Below are 14,914 nucleotides of genomic sequence, written 5' to 3' on the forward strand. Positions count from 1 at the left end.
AACAAACACTGTCTACGATTCCTCAAACTTACTGTTCTCTACCTCGGCTGTAAGGACTTGAAACTTACTTTTAAAATTAAGAAACCAGGAAGAGGAGTATACATACAGAGTGTACAAAATTCTGAATATTGCTCATCATGGCAAAATCATTTGCTGCTTACTGCATAGGAGTCTTTGGTGCATCTGCTTTCTGTCTGCACTGCACTGCTGCCTCAGTTGCATATGGTTATTTTGGAAGGTGGAGGAAGAAGGTTTAGCAGGTGGATTTTTGAGCTAGATGGCCTTTTAGTTCCAGCAATCCTATATTCTGATTTCTAGTAATATGCTTTTAATAGCATAACTGCTTATTTCTCAGGACTGGGAGCTATGTTATCCCAAACTTAAAGACCATGTAGTTAGGACAGCTGGAATTATGCAGTAAACTTTAACTAGAGAATCAGTGGAGTTTAGGTGGGCCAATGTAGGATTCATTGGCAGTTAAATTAATCTTGCATATAGCAATCTTTGTATGTAATGGCTACTTTACCACTTTGAGTTTTTTTCTAGAATAATGCAGTATATAAATTGTATGAAATAAATAAATTTTCATATTGTCCCTTCTCCAAGATTCATTTATGTATAATGTGCTTTTGATTTCTCCCTGATACTTTTATGTTTTTATGGAAACTAAGCCTTATGAGGAACAGTTGAAGGAGTTGGATATGTTTAGCCTGGGAAAGAGGAGACTGAGAGGAGATCTTCAATATCTAAAGGGCGATCACATGGAAGATGGAGCAAGCTTGCTTTCTCCTGCTCCAGAGGCTAGGATACAAACCAATGGATTCAGATGACAAGAAAGGAGTGTGGCGTTCGTACAGAGCCACCCGGTCGTCTCACGGACTATTAACCCGTACACCACTAATCCGCTGCCACCAACCAGGTCCTCCCTGGTAAAATCACTTCAGTCTCAGTCAGCTTTTCAATTCATAAAGAAGAGTGTATTTTATTTCAGACTTAAAACAAAACTATTATGGCATTCCAAACAGTGTTCCTCTTTACTTTCTTATTCTTATGTTCCTCTCTCTATCTCTGCTACCACCCCACACTCAAGGACCAACTGTCCTAACTGTCTCTCTATTACCAACTGCCTTTCCCAACCAGCCAACCCACTCAAAAACAACCAACTACCCACCCACAACTCCCAACGAACTAATTTCAACTCCTCCCAGAACTCCTTTATAGACCCACTGACTCCACCTCCCTGGGTTCTGTCTGTGCAGCCTATTTAACTATTTCCCCTCTAGCACTCTCTCATATATGGTAACGTCACAAGGAGATTCCAACTAAACATCAGGAAGAACTTTCTGAGAGTAAGAGCTGTCCAATAGTGGAACAGATTCCCTCAGAACTGAACTAGATGACTCTTGGAGTCCATTCCAACTCTATAAACTGAAATTTATTTACTGATCTTCTGAGGGTATATTTAAAACACATATTACCAGGTCCTGTTTGCCTCAATAACTTCCCAGGTCCTGTTTGCCTCAATGGGCAAGAGGGTGGTGACCAAATTAAAAACCTCATTTTCACAAGAATTCTAGGTAACTACATACTAATGAACCCACTGAGCCTCTTCACTATTGGGCACACTGACAGATGCAAAAAGCCTCCTGAGTTTTACTGTACTGTTTACTAGTCTACCAGCAAATGAGAAATGCATCTTTAAATCTAGGAAAGAGGTCCTCCAAAAATACTTCCATATTCATTAAACACAGAGAAAGTGTCATTTTGTTACGGTTGCTGACATGTATTTGTTGCGACAAACATGCAGCTTTTACACTAGGGAGACTCTCCAGTAGCTGAGGATGACAATTAAGTCAAATACAACTGCTTGATCATGGCAATTAAAACTCCCAGAGAGGAACACGGGAAGCAATCCAAGCTCCTAATCACTTACAATAGTTTTGATATTATTTTAGAAATTCCAAGCTTCAGACCATCAAGTCTTTATTATAATATTGTCATGCAATTAGCCCAGAATTCAGAAACATTAACGAGTGTTTAAGCTGCTCCCCTTACACAAGGGGAAGCACAACTAGCACTAGTAACAGCCCTTGCAAGTCACTCAGAATAAATAGTCATAAGCAGGGTTAGTGGAAGGAGTTTTACAGAAACATGTTGTGCCAGCATGTGACAATTTTTTCAAACAGCAAAAATGACTGGCTTGGATAGGAAATGAGGCAGGGAGTTTTCCCCAGTTGACTCTATTAGGGGCAGCTCAGCTGGTTAGAGCTGGTGATGGTAACACCAAGGTTGTAGGTTCAATCCCCATATGGGACAGCTGAATATTCCTGCATAGCAAGGGGTTGGACTAGATGGTCCCTTAAGCTCCACAATTCTATGGTTCTATGGTTCCTGGAGGAAAATTGTGGGGAATCTGTGAGAAGATGGAGTAGATACAGTTTCTGGAGCATTTTTTGAAACAAGGAAGCAAAAGCAAAGTCCCCCCCCCCCTTGAAATTCCACAAGAGCTAGGGGTCTTTTTACAAAGACTGTGGGATTGTGTTGTGGGTAAGATCTGAATGGGCCTTGGACTGACACACTCATTTTCCAGCTACTTTCACGGCAGAGAAAAGTTTTCAGCCGAACCAAGAGATCCTGCACTCAGACATATGCAGGCATGAGACAATTCCTACTAATTGAAGACCCACAACCCAAGCACCTTGAGGGACAAGACTAAAAAGGAGAAAGCAAAGCAGGAGGGAGAAGTGATGCATTGGTAATATATGTATTAATGAGAAGGAAGGGCTGGAGGCAAAGAGCAGGAGAGTCATAAATCAGCCAGCATGAATACAAACTCAAGAGTCTGAGCAGCAGTCGCCACATGGTCTGTTAGAGACTCTGTCTGTCTAGGACAAGCTCAGCACCATCGGCACTAATATCTGTATCCTATGACTGGCCACTTGTGACCAAAGGAAGGGCTTGCCACAGTTGCTTCTATGCAGAGTGCTTGCTGGATTTGACTCAGGAAGCAAATCAAAAGGCGTTGAGTTCAAACGGCCCAGTTACCTTGGCAAACTTTCCAGCTCCCAAGACCAGATGGAAGAACAGACTATGAAGGTTATGGAGATTGTGTGCGTGTGTTTCTACATTATTATTATTAGTAGTAGTAGTAGTATTAATTGAATTTTTATATACCGCCCTAAACCCAGAGGTCTCAGGGCGGTTCATAGAACAATATAACACTATCAGCATAAATGCTGCTTTTTCATTCCAACCAACAAGGTGCCGCCTTGTGCATGAAGTATCCTAGCCTCTGTCTTTATAAATCTGTTCGTTTCCTGGTTCCTGACTATGGTTTTTCTAATTGTGCAATCCTAACTATGTCTACTCAGGAGTAAGTCCTACTGAATCCACTGGGGCTTACTTCCAGGTAAGTGAGCTTTGAATTGCAGCCTTAGTCAGGATAACGGAAAATCAATTCACACAAACGCCAAAGGACAGGAACATGGATAAACTCCAGAGGTGGCGCATGGCAAGTCCTTGAGGTTAATTAAGAAAAATTAAATCCCACGAGGCCAGAAGGCCAAGGACGTGTTTCAAATCACAACATGAGGCATGACAGAGATAAGAACAGAATGGTGCAGTGAGGGGAATATCTTCATTTTTCTACACTTGAATGAAATGGAAGGTCTAAAATTCAACTCCAGGGGAGTTGCTGCACACACCTCAAAATGCTTTGAGAGCATTAAAAAGGCAAAAACAACAAATGAATGGTGAATATTTCAAATCAGTTTCAACAGGAGCATGATAGCAATGAAAAAGTTTGACAGGAGCACTTTAATAAGGGCATTTGAGGCCATTCCCTAACCAGAAAGCCCACCCTCAATACCCCAAAATAGCACACTTCCAAATCCAGAGATTCATAACCGAGCCTCCCAGTTTAAACATAGGTAGGATGGGATGGAGACATAAACTTCCGAGTCTCACAACAGCACCTCCATATTCGACAATCGTTAGCACTGAACTTTTTTTAACCTGCTGTCTTTAACTCTGGGGGAATGGAAATTGTTTGGATTATCCCCCTAGACTTGCAACTGTATCCCAGAACTTCTCAGAGGTCCCACTTCTGTCTCCTCCTCCAAATCTCTTTCCTATGAAGCTTTGACCACGAAGTCATAATTCCCAATGATAATGAAGTATCTGTATGCAGAATTGCTTTGGCTGACATTCATCAACATGTTAGCCCACATACCCCCACCTTTCTTCACCTCACCACCCTTATCACTGTCTAAACGTAAATTTTAAGTTTCTTGGAGAAGGGGTCTAGACCTGTGCCTTTTTCCTCTATGTTGTTCCATACAGTACCATGCAGAATGCTGGCCCTATGAAAATCCTACAAACACACATCTGGTGTGTAGGTGTGCAGTTATCAATACTAGGATAACTTGAAGGAGAAACTTGAAGGAATAAAATCCTGCATGCCTCAGAGGTCTCTCCTGTCTATACGTCACCCCCTCTCCCCATAAAATCTGCTTAGGGCTGTTGTTTAGTCATTTAGTCGTGTCCAACTCTTCATGACCCCATGGACCAGAGCACGCCAGGCACTCCTGTCTTCCACTGCCTCCCGCACTCTGGTCAAACTCATGTTGGTAGCTTTGAGAACACTGTCCAACCATCTTGTCCTCTGGGATCCCCTTCTCCTTGTGCCCTCAATCTTCCCCAACATCAGGGACTTTTCCAGGGAGTCTTCTCTTCTCATGAGGTGGCCAAAGTCTTGGAGCCTCAGCTTCAGGATCTGTCCTTCCAGTGAGCACTCAGGGCTGATTTCCTTCAGAATGGATAGGTTTGATCTTCTTGCAGTCCATGGGACTCTCTAGAGTCTCCTCCAGCTAGAAGCTTCTAGTAATTATTTTCAATGATATTTGACCTTCAAGTACAGTGGTGCCTTGCAAGACGAAATTAATCCATTCTGCGAGTCTCTTCGTCTTGTGGTTTTTTCATCTTGCGAAGCACGGCTATTAGCGGCTTAGCGGCTATTAACGGCTTAGCGGCTTTAAGAAAAAGGAAACAAACTCGCAAGAACTCACAAGAAGTTTCGTCTTGCGAAGCAAGCCCATAGGGAAATTCGTCTTGCGGAACGACTCAAAAAACGCAAAACCCTTTCGTCTAGCGAGTTTTTCGTCTTGCGAGGCATTCGTCTTGCGGGGCACCACTGTATTTAAATGCTGTCCTTCATTCAACAGCTAAGCTCTCCGCTGTTGACGCCCCATACCATCTAAGGGGCTGACCCATAGTTCACGGCAAATACTAGATTTGAATTCAGGATTTCCTGGTTCACCGTTCAGCCTCTTAGCTACTTCACTCACGGCCATTTTTAAAAACCAAAGTAATTTAACTTCCTGCTAGAGATATCACATTTCTTTCCTCCCTGACCCCATCAAGTTTTATAATGCATATGTATGGCGAAATTCCAACTTGGTCTTTCTATAGTCTTGTCTTATACCATAAACAACAAGGTATTCATCCCTGTTGGGGTATCACATTTCTGGCAACATGAGGTGGTCTCTATTGGCAGCACTTTCTGGCAGCCCATACTGGGTATCTGTTCCAGACGGTATTGTGCTCCCAAATTCTGACGTTGAGACACTAACAGTACTGCAGAAAAGCTCCCAAGGTCAAGCTTTCGACTGCTTGCACCTTTCGACAGCAATTAAGCCAGCTCTATGTGTTACACAGCAGAGATTAAGTTGTCCTGCTCCTTATCACAGACACTTAGGCCTTGGAAAGAGTTGGGGTTTGTTTATTTTTAATAAGCAACAGCTCCAGATAGGAACTACAGATCAGAAAATGGCTGAAGTCATAAATGCTTACACACGGAGAGAAAGCTTTGTGTCAATAGAAAGGCTCCTTCTTCCCAAAAGGCTATCAATATTTTGAGTGTTCAGCAGGAGGAATCTCAGTAAAGGTGTCTGTCTGCTGGAAAATGCAGAGCAGCAGCTGTTGTCTAATAAGGCAATGCTGTTGTAATTCAGACGCGAAAAAAGCAGAAGATGCTTTGCTTATCAAGAGAGGGTGAATCCTCTGTAGCCATTTTGAAAGCAGGTGCCCTCCCCACATAATCTATACAAGAAAAAGAATAAGGTATCATGAATATTCATTCTACACAGTGGACATCTTTGGATGGATTTATTCCACACAGTAGCTATCTTTGGATATTTTGGGGGAGGGTATGCAAAACAGGAAACCTAGATGAATTCTAGCAGGAGATACCCCAGCTAATTTGGGGAGCTGCAGATTCTAAAATGGGAACCATGAGGAGGCAAAGCTTGCAACTGTTCAACCTGCAGCCCCAGCAAGAAAGAGAATACAGGAAGGCAGGAAAGAGGATCATTCCCAGGACTCTGGCTACAGCTGACTAACTCAAGAAAAGGAACTGGGCTTCTCTTCAGCTTCCCATAAATCACAGGCAAAAATAATTTCATATGAAACAAACAACTCTAGAAGAACCAAGGCACCCTCCAAGCTCTGAGAAAAATGAATATGCACAGCAAGTGATCAGTCTCCCCAAACCAGATCCCTTGCCCAGTTCCAGTCACTTTTCTCCTAGCAATCAGCTTGAAGGTCACTCTGCAAGCTCTTTGATATTAAGCATCAGCAGTCTAGTTCCATTAGTATTAAAAAGGTATCACAGGTATCACTGCCGGGTTGAGAATAGTTCCCCATCAAAAAAAGATCTCACATTGAGGTGCCTACTTGGTACATATAGCAGGCCCATCTCTGGATTGTATCACTGATGCCACACTGAGGGCTGCGGCTGCTTTCACAGGGGCTGCCCACCAGGTTGTTACCTTCAGCCTTTTTCCTCCTCCGAGGCACAGCTCCAAAAATTTCTACAGGAGGCTACATTCAGCACTATTGGAGGAGGAGAGGGTGGTGTCTAGAAGTCATGTGCTCCCTTAACTCCTGGACTCAGCTGCCTCTCTGGCCTCAGACTAGAGCCCAGTCACAACCACCCTGAGGGAAGTCCCCCATGCTAGGACTCAGTATGGCTGCTGCATTTGTGTCCTCTGGCCAAGAGACAGGAAGTGCTGCTGCCTAGAGCTTGCTGCTTCCCATATCTTAGTTCAATGAGAGTTGAAAGGCAAGCAGCCACCTCTTGCCCAGGATGAGTTCATGACAATGTTGGGCTTCCTCGGCTAGAGGTGTTTGTTAGCCTTGTAGCCATCTAGGATATGGGATGCAACAAATTATTGGGGGGGGGGGCAAGGGGGTATAGGAAAGAGAATTCTAGGCTGGATATGAACGGAAAGCCCAGGCCTGTCAGCAAAAACAAGATAGAAGCTGTGTTAGGCTCTTCCCACCAGAGGGAGTTTGCACTTCCTGTCTAAAAAACCCCCATCTGGAAGAAGGAAGGAGGAGCTCTTCTATCACCAAGACAGAATTCTTACAGACTTAAAAGCAATCCCTGCAGCACATGGATAAACAATTTAATTCCTTACATATAGATTCTGTTTCTCTTTTCTTCCTTCCCGCCCCCTTTTCCTTTGCTGTCAAGTTATCTGACCTCTGTTTGATAATCTCATTTCCTGAAAATCAAAATACCGGAAATTTAAGCTTCCTAGAGTGTTAATTGTGACCCTGCTCCATTGCTAATCAAAAAATTGGATGTTTTGCATGAAAATGCTGCTCTAATTAATTCTCAGTCATAAAGCGCCCTGGTTTTAATAACCCCTTCTTGATTGGATAGCCTTTGAAGAGACGGTTGCTGCTAATCTGCTACACTAGAAAAACCGCACGCAGAGGAAATAATAAGTGGGCTTCTAAGGTCTGAATGAGATTATTGCATTAACACAGCCAAAGAGAAGAAGAGCAATCCCTCTGCCCCAACCTCAAATAAAGCTCCGATTTTGACGGGGTGGGGAGCAACCAAGACATCCGAGAGAACAGAAAGTCCCCTAGCTGCATTCCTCAAGGCAGAAAGAGCTCTTCATTTCAAATCATTCTGCCATTTTGAGGTTCCTTTTCAAAACTTAGGGCATCCACCTGCCACAATGCCTTTTTAAAAATGAGACAAGAACACATCAGTCCTTCCTTCCCCCTCCCTATCTCCTCTGAATGACAGCGTATTATCATATGCAACTCTAAGAGTGCTGAACTGAATTTTCATTACTCCAAACGTCAAAAGCAGTTTGTGTCACCAGAGAAAACAGATGGTTGTCCTAGGCTGCCTTTTTTTGTTGCTGCTGTTCTTGGTTAACACCAATTGCACGAGCCACAATAGATTGTGCCTTTCAGAAGAGGTGGGTTCTTCCTGGGAATGCCATTCCCTATATACAAGGCCTGAACTACATGCTCCACAAAATCAGTGTCTGCTCTGAACTTTACGATATCGGACTGAAGGGAACTAAACTTCTGAAGGCGCTTCAAAAATTCCCTGAACATAGAAAAAGCTAGCACAAGAAGGTGGTAGAGAAAAGGGCAGACTGTTTTGCAATCAGGTAGACTCAGCTGTTCTGTTCTTGGTTCATGAAGTAAGTTGTCAAGAGAACCTTGCAATTATCTTCCAGAACTTGGGAAGACTAAATATTGGTGGAAACCTGCCGGTTGCTTTCCCTGCCTCTTTGTGCCCCCCTGAGGCTCTTCAAATTCTCTCACCGCATGAACTTTCTTCATGGACTTAGTTGGCAAACTGATCTGAGAGCACTGCATCAGCGTGGGAAATGATTTGGGTTCCCTATGGTGACTTAGAACAGAAATATCACCTGCTGTATCTAACGAAAATCTCAGATTCACACTGGCTTTGACAAAAACATGCAACTTGCTTGCAAGACACATCCTAGTAACCAGATCTCTCCTTCAGCATGTTGATTTCACTTGAAACCCAACATAGAGGAAGGATGCCCTAAAAATATACTATTAATCAACATTTTTATCCAGCAAAGGTAAAGTTATAAACACAGCCTACATTAATAGTTAAGATCCTTATTATCTAAACCAGAGCTTTCCAAACTTTTCATGCTGGTGACACACTTTTTAAACATGCATCATTTCGCAACACGGTAATTCAGTTTTATTAGCAAACCAGAGGTTAAATTAACCCCTTTCCAGCCCTGGAAAGAGCACGGGGAGCGTTCATGAGAAACACCTACATACTGTAGTTGACATACTAATGTGTCACGACACACAGTTTGAAAAGCTCTGATCTAAATCTTGGCTAACCAAATTTTGCAATGATGCACCCTGAAGCAAAAGAAAAAATCCTAATATTCTGGGTTCTGAACTGGCAGTGAGTGACCAAGAAAAGGATCTTGGGATTGCGGTGATTAACTTGATGAAAATGGCAACTCAGTGTGCAGCAGCTGTGAAGAAGGCAAATTCCATGTTAGGGATCATTAGGAAAGGGATTGAAAATAAAACTTCCAACCTCAAAAAGGACATTGTCATGCTGGAAAAAGTTTGGGAAACAGTAGCCAAAATGATCAAGGGTCTGGAGCAACTTTCCTATGAGGAAAGGCTGCAAGATCTGTGAATTTCTCATTTAGAAGAAGGGTAAGGGGGATATCATGCAGGGGTGTAAAACTAGGAATGGTGTTGAGAAAGTAGGTAGGGAATTTTTTTAATCTTGCTTTCATAGTATTAGAGCCTGTGACTGTCCACATTGGAAGATTCCAGAGACACAAAAGAAAGCACTTCTTCACACAGCACATTGTTAAACTATGGCATTCACTCCCATAAGATTATGGTGGCGGCTGCCAACCTGAATGGCTTTAAAGGGGGATGAGACAAATACATGGAGGGCAATGGCTGCTAGTCATAGTGGTTATATATAACCCGCAGGATCAGACACAATATGCCTCTGAAAGGCAGTGGCTGGGGATCACGATCAGAGACTGCTGGTGCCAGAGCCAGCACAAGTTTTGCTGCCTGAAGTGAAGAACAAGACCCTCCCTCACTGCATATACAGAACACAAACAAAGCAGCAGGTGAGTCTTCCTCACTAGTGATGGGACAATAGCCTCCACTATTCCTGAGAGCAGAAGGCTAGCTTAGCTGGCGTAGAGCAGGCAGTGTGGCACACACAGCTCTGTCTTCCCAACAGCTTGTTACACTTCCTGCATCTAGTGATGAAGGCAGAAGCCTGACTAATAGCAGGGCTGGCCGTAGCTACTATGCTTGCATCCTTGTGAGCTTCTCACTGGGGTATTCTCTTCTCCACTGTGAGAATGAATGCTGGAATAGCCCTTTGGTCAGACACAGAAAGTCTCTTCCAATGTTCTTACCCATAACTCTTGACTAAGCTGCTGTTGAATGTAACTCACTGGTATGGCTATATAAAGGTAAAGGTATCCCTGCCCGTACGGGCCAGTCTTGACAGACTCTAGGGTTGTGTGCTCATCTCACTCTATAGGCCAGGAGCCAGCGCTGTCCGCAGACACTTCCGGGTCACGTGGCCAGCGTGACAAGCTGCATCTGGCGAGCCAGCGCAGCACACGGAACGCCGTTTACCTTCCCGCTGGTAAGCAGTCCCTATTTATCTACTTGCACCCGGGGGTGCTTTTGAACTGCTAGGTTGGCAGGCATGGATATATAAACAAGCATTATACCAGCTCCACTTCTTGAATGCTCCAGATAATCTGAATTAAAGTTTGCATTTTGGGCTGTTTTTCCCTTGCACAATTCTAAGTTACCTTCCATTCACTTCCAAATATTGCAAGTCATCTGCATTAAATGCTGTAACCTTTCTTGTGAGGCAAGCTCCAAATACTTTTCTTGATGTGCAGACATACCAGACCAAGATCGAGGAGAGGGGTGAGAAGAAGCAGGTTAGGGGGCCACAAACAGCTTCTTTCACAAAGCTCACTGGATGGAATGGTCACTACCTTTCAGCCTAGCTTACCTCACAGGGTTACAGTGAGGATAATATGTGAATGATTATATAGCACCATGAGCATTAGTTAGTACACTGGGATATAGAATGAATGCTCATACATATGAACGGCATACCTCTGCACATCACAGAGAGGCTGACAGCTTCCTCCCTAGGAAGCAGAACACAGGAAAACTCTGAATATTCTCAGATCAACTTACAGGTCATTCTCCTCCATTGCAAAGTGAAAGTCTGGAAGAAATGTGCTTCTGAATGAAAAGGCCATAACCCAACATGTGCAAAAGCCTACAGACTCATCAGATTAATTAGGCCTTTATTTAGTGCTGGATTGTAACACTCAAAACAACTAGCTCCTGAATCAATCCTAGAGAGAATTTGGCTTTGCTCCTGTGAAAGCAGCTAAAAATTGAATATATTTGTTCCCTCCACACCTCCCCTGCCCCCATGACACCATGGTAGGGTTTGTTGCAGATCTGTTGAATTGCAGGGTCAGATTTACTGCTTTGCAGCTAATGGGTAACTTTAAAAAGGGAATGGCACTTCCCTCTCGGCTGTGTCAGTGTGCCGGTGTGAATGCTGCACCCCCAGCCAGTTTCTAAACGCAGGAAACCTGGCAGGCAAGAGAGCAGGAGAGGCTGTTCCTCTAAAAGCTCTGAGCATCCACCTCCAAGTCACGTTGGCTCCGCATTTTATGGCAGAGTCAGAATCAGCAGGGGGCATTGGTAGCGACAGTAATTAAATCCTATAGTGTCTGCTATGCAAAGGGCACTTCATTAATTACAAGGAAGGTGACGGCTGTGCTGTGCAGCTCTTTGACAACCATGCCGCTTGGTGGAATTAACTATACTATTAGTGTAATGTATAAGAAAGCTATTACGGATGTAATAGTAAATTCATCTGAATACAAAATTTTTAAACACAAACAACGCAAACAGGCTCTCTCTTTTATCAAGGAAATGCCAAGATCTCACCTCTCACTGTTAGATTGGCATTTTATAGCATCTCACCCTTTGCATACACACTAAAGCACACACCACAACCACGGTGTATAGCTGGGTAATTGCATTAGCTCACCTTCATCCCTTGTTAGCCTTTGCCTCTCCCCTTCCAACCCAGCATCTGGTTTTGAAATGCAGATAACTTTGAATGGAAAGATCCCTGGGTCAGGAGCCTACTTTCCTCCCTTCTTCCAACAATGCTGTAAAGGGCCAGGAACATGGATGGTTCTATCATAAGCAGCAAGCAGGGCCTCGCAACCAAGTGTTGCAGTGGATCTCTAGTCTGTGTGTGTGTGTGTGTGTGTGTGTGTGTGTGTGTTACCAGAGCCTAGCATTAAAAATACAAATAGAAACGTTAGGAACAATAAAATCAGATAATCAGAGAATTGTAGAATTAGAAGGGACCACAAGGGTCATCTAGTCTAACCCACTGCAAAGCAATGAGGAACGGCTAAGGGAGCTGGGCATGTTTAGCCTGGAGAAGAGGAGGTTAAGGGGTGATATGATAGCCATGTTCAAATATATAAAAGGATGTCATATAGAGGAGGGAGAGAGGTTGTTTTCTGCTGCTCCAGAGAAGCGGACACGGAGCAATGGATCCAAACTACAAGAAAGAAGATTCCACCTAAACATTAGGAAGAACTTCCTGACAGTAAGAGCTGTTCGACAGTGGAATTTGCTGCCAAGGAGTGTGGTGGAGTCTCCTTCTTTGGAGGTCTTTAAGCAGAGGCTTGACAACCATATGTCAGGAGTGCTCTGATGGTGTTTCCTGCTTGGCAGGGGGTTGGACTCGATGGCCCTTGTGGTCTCTTCCAACTCTATGATTCTATGATTCTATAAGCAGGAATCATCTGTCCAACGTTGGGTTTGAACCCACTACCGAGATTAAGAATCTCATGCTCTACTGACTGAGCTGCAGTGATAGTTAGAACATTTGTTCCAACTTGGGTCTATCTATCTTTATGTGCTTTTTAGTTTAGGTTTTTTTAATGAACAATTAAAAGTGCTACTAGTCTGCTTGCAAGTCAATGTGACTTCTGCATGCAACTGAGTGTTTGGAGGAGATCTGAGAATAGCAATTTAAGTAGACTGACATTTTCTGCAACCTGCAATAGCTCTGATGTTTTCATTTTCTCATCTCTTTCCCTGGTCTGAGGAAAGTCACTGTTTGCTGTTTGGTCCATATTTCCTTTAAAGCAGGAAAAGAGAGAGGGAAAGAGGGAGGGAGGAACATGCATGCCCGGGTCTACTGCATTACTATTTCCCAAAGTGTCAGACCCATCTGTTATACCGGCCTCCCAAATATAAAATATAATACAACTGGAAAGAAATTTCAGCGAAATCTATCATCCTGAAAGCATTACAAAACATACTTTGTGAGTGGGTGGGTATCAAAACCTGGCTGTACTGTGAAACTCAAATATCATGACAAAACTCAAAACTGATATGGCTACCATGGAGTTTTATCTTGCAGTCCGGTATTTTGAATTCTGACTTAAAATGTGAAAACAACTAGTTTGAAGTTTTGATCTGTTTCCTATTTCAAAAAAGACAGCAGCTATCAAGGTAAGTGAAAAAGTGTTACTCAAGTGTTCATTTGAAACCAGATTTGGCCTACCTTGAAGTTCACCACTCCTGCTGTACAACTCCCTCCTCTGCTCCCGCAAATAGGCACTCATACTAATGGCATGGGAAGATGATTCAAACCTGCAATGAGACAAACACAGCACGTCAGCAGGCATTATGAATCGATGTGGAAGTCAAGGCCAGTTCCAATAAGCATGGTCATATACTGACAGTATAATCCCGAGAGTGAGAAAGTGGCCATCTTCAAAAGCTAAACAAGTTGCTAATTCTGTTGATCTCTGACTGAGTCCCCATATCCCTCCCCATTATTAATCATCTCATACGTTTCATTCTGCTGCTAAGATCCTAACTAAAAGGCACCAAATCTTAGTTTGTGGCATGTACCTCACACTCTTCTGAATATTCTTCGGCGTATTATGGGCCCCTGGCATCATGAGCACTAACAAGGAACATAGGTCATTTACTCAAAGAAACACTTTTGTACTGATCATTTCCAGCCCCACCCTATGCAAAATGGGCACTTCCTCCTTCCTCCCCACTTACCATGTCAGGTAAAGTCAGACCACAAAACACAACTCTTTGAATATTCCTGGCCATGGGAAACTGGCGAGAATAGTTCCTTTAAGACATGGGTAGGCAAGCTAAGACCCGGCGGCTGGATCCAGCCCAAACGCCTTCTAAATCCGGTCAGCGAACAGTCTGGGAATCGACGTGTGTCCTTTTATTTAATGTGTCCTTTTATTTAAAATGCATCTCTGGGTTCTTTGTGGGGCCTGCCTGGTGTTTTTACACAAGTAGAATGTGTCCTTTTATTTAAAATGCATCTCTGGGTTATTTGTGGAGCATAGGAATTCGTTCATTTTTAATTTTTTTCATAATATTGTCCGGCCCCCCACAAGGCCTGAGGCCTGATTGCTGAAAAAGTTTGCTGACCCCTGCTTTAAGAGTTTTACCCCAGAAACACGACTCTCTAAAGCCCTCTGCTTATAAGGTAGGAAGAACAGTCTCTTCCACAACCATTACAGAAGGAAAGAAAATGTCCTGGGAAAATGCCACTTTAGGTGGCCATGCAAGTCTGCCTAGCAGCAGGCCTCCCTATTCTGTCTGTATGATAACTCAAAGGAACATAGAAAGCTGCCTTACACCAAGACAGACCATTGGCCCAACTAGCTCAGTGTTGTCTGCTCTGACTGGAAGCAGCTCTCAAGGGCTTCAAGCAGGGGACCCAGCCTTACCTAGAGAGGATGGGGTAAACAACCAGATGCTCTACCACTGAGCTAGGGCCCTCTCCATAACTTAGCCTGATTACTCAAGGAGGGCTCTTGAAAATGCAGAGAGCCTTCTGGCAGGTGGATGGCCCTCTAAATGGGAAAGAGGGTTGGGAGACAGCTGCTCTGTGTGGCGAGACAAACACCGAAGGAAGAAGAAAACAGCACGACCGAGGCATTATCAAACAACTACA

General features: G+C 43.6%; 1 protein-coding gene across 1 annotated transcript in view; it reads right to left on the bottom strand.

The window, feature by feature from the left end:
• EXOC4 (exocyst complex component 4) overlaps positions 1 to 14,914 on the bottom strand; it is a 349,341-nt gene that overhangs the window by 219,375 nt on the left and 115,052 nt on the right. The window contains exon 9 of the mRNA XM_081022722.1: positions 13,484 to 13,572. Coding sequence (XP_080878848.1) covers positions 13,484 to 13,572 — 89 coding nt within the window. The remainder of the gene's footprint in view (positions 1 to 13,483; positions 13,573 to 14,914) is intronic.

Source organism: Podarcis pityusensis (genome assembly GCF_964106645.2).
Source record: "Podarcis pityusensis genome assembly, chromosome: 10".
NCBI lineage: Eukaryota > Metazoa > Chordata > Lepidosauria > Squamata > Lacertidae > Podarcis > Podarcis pityusensis.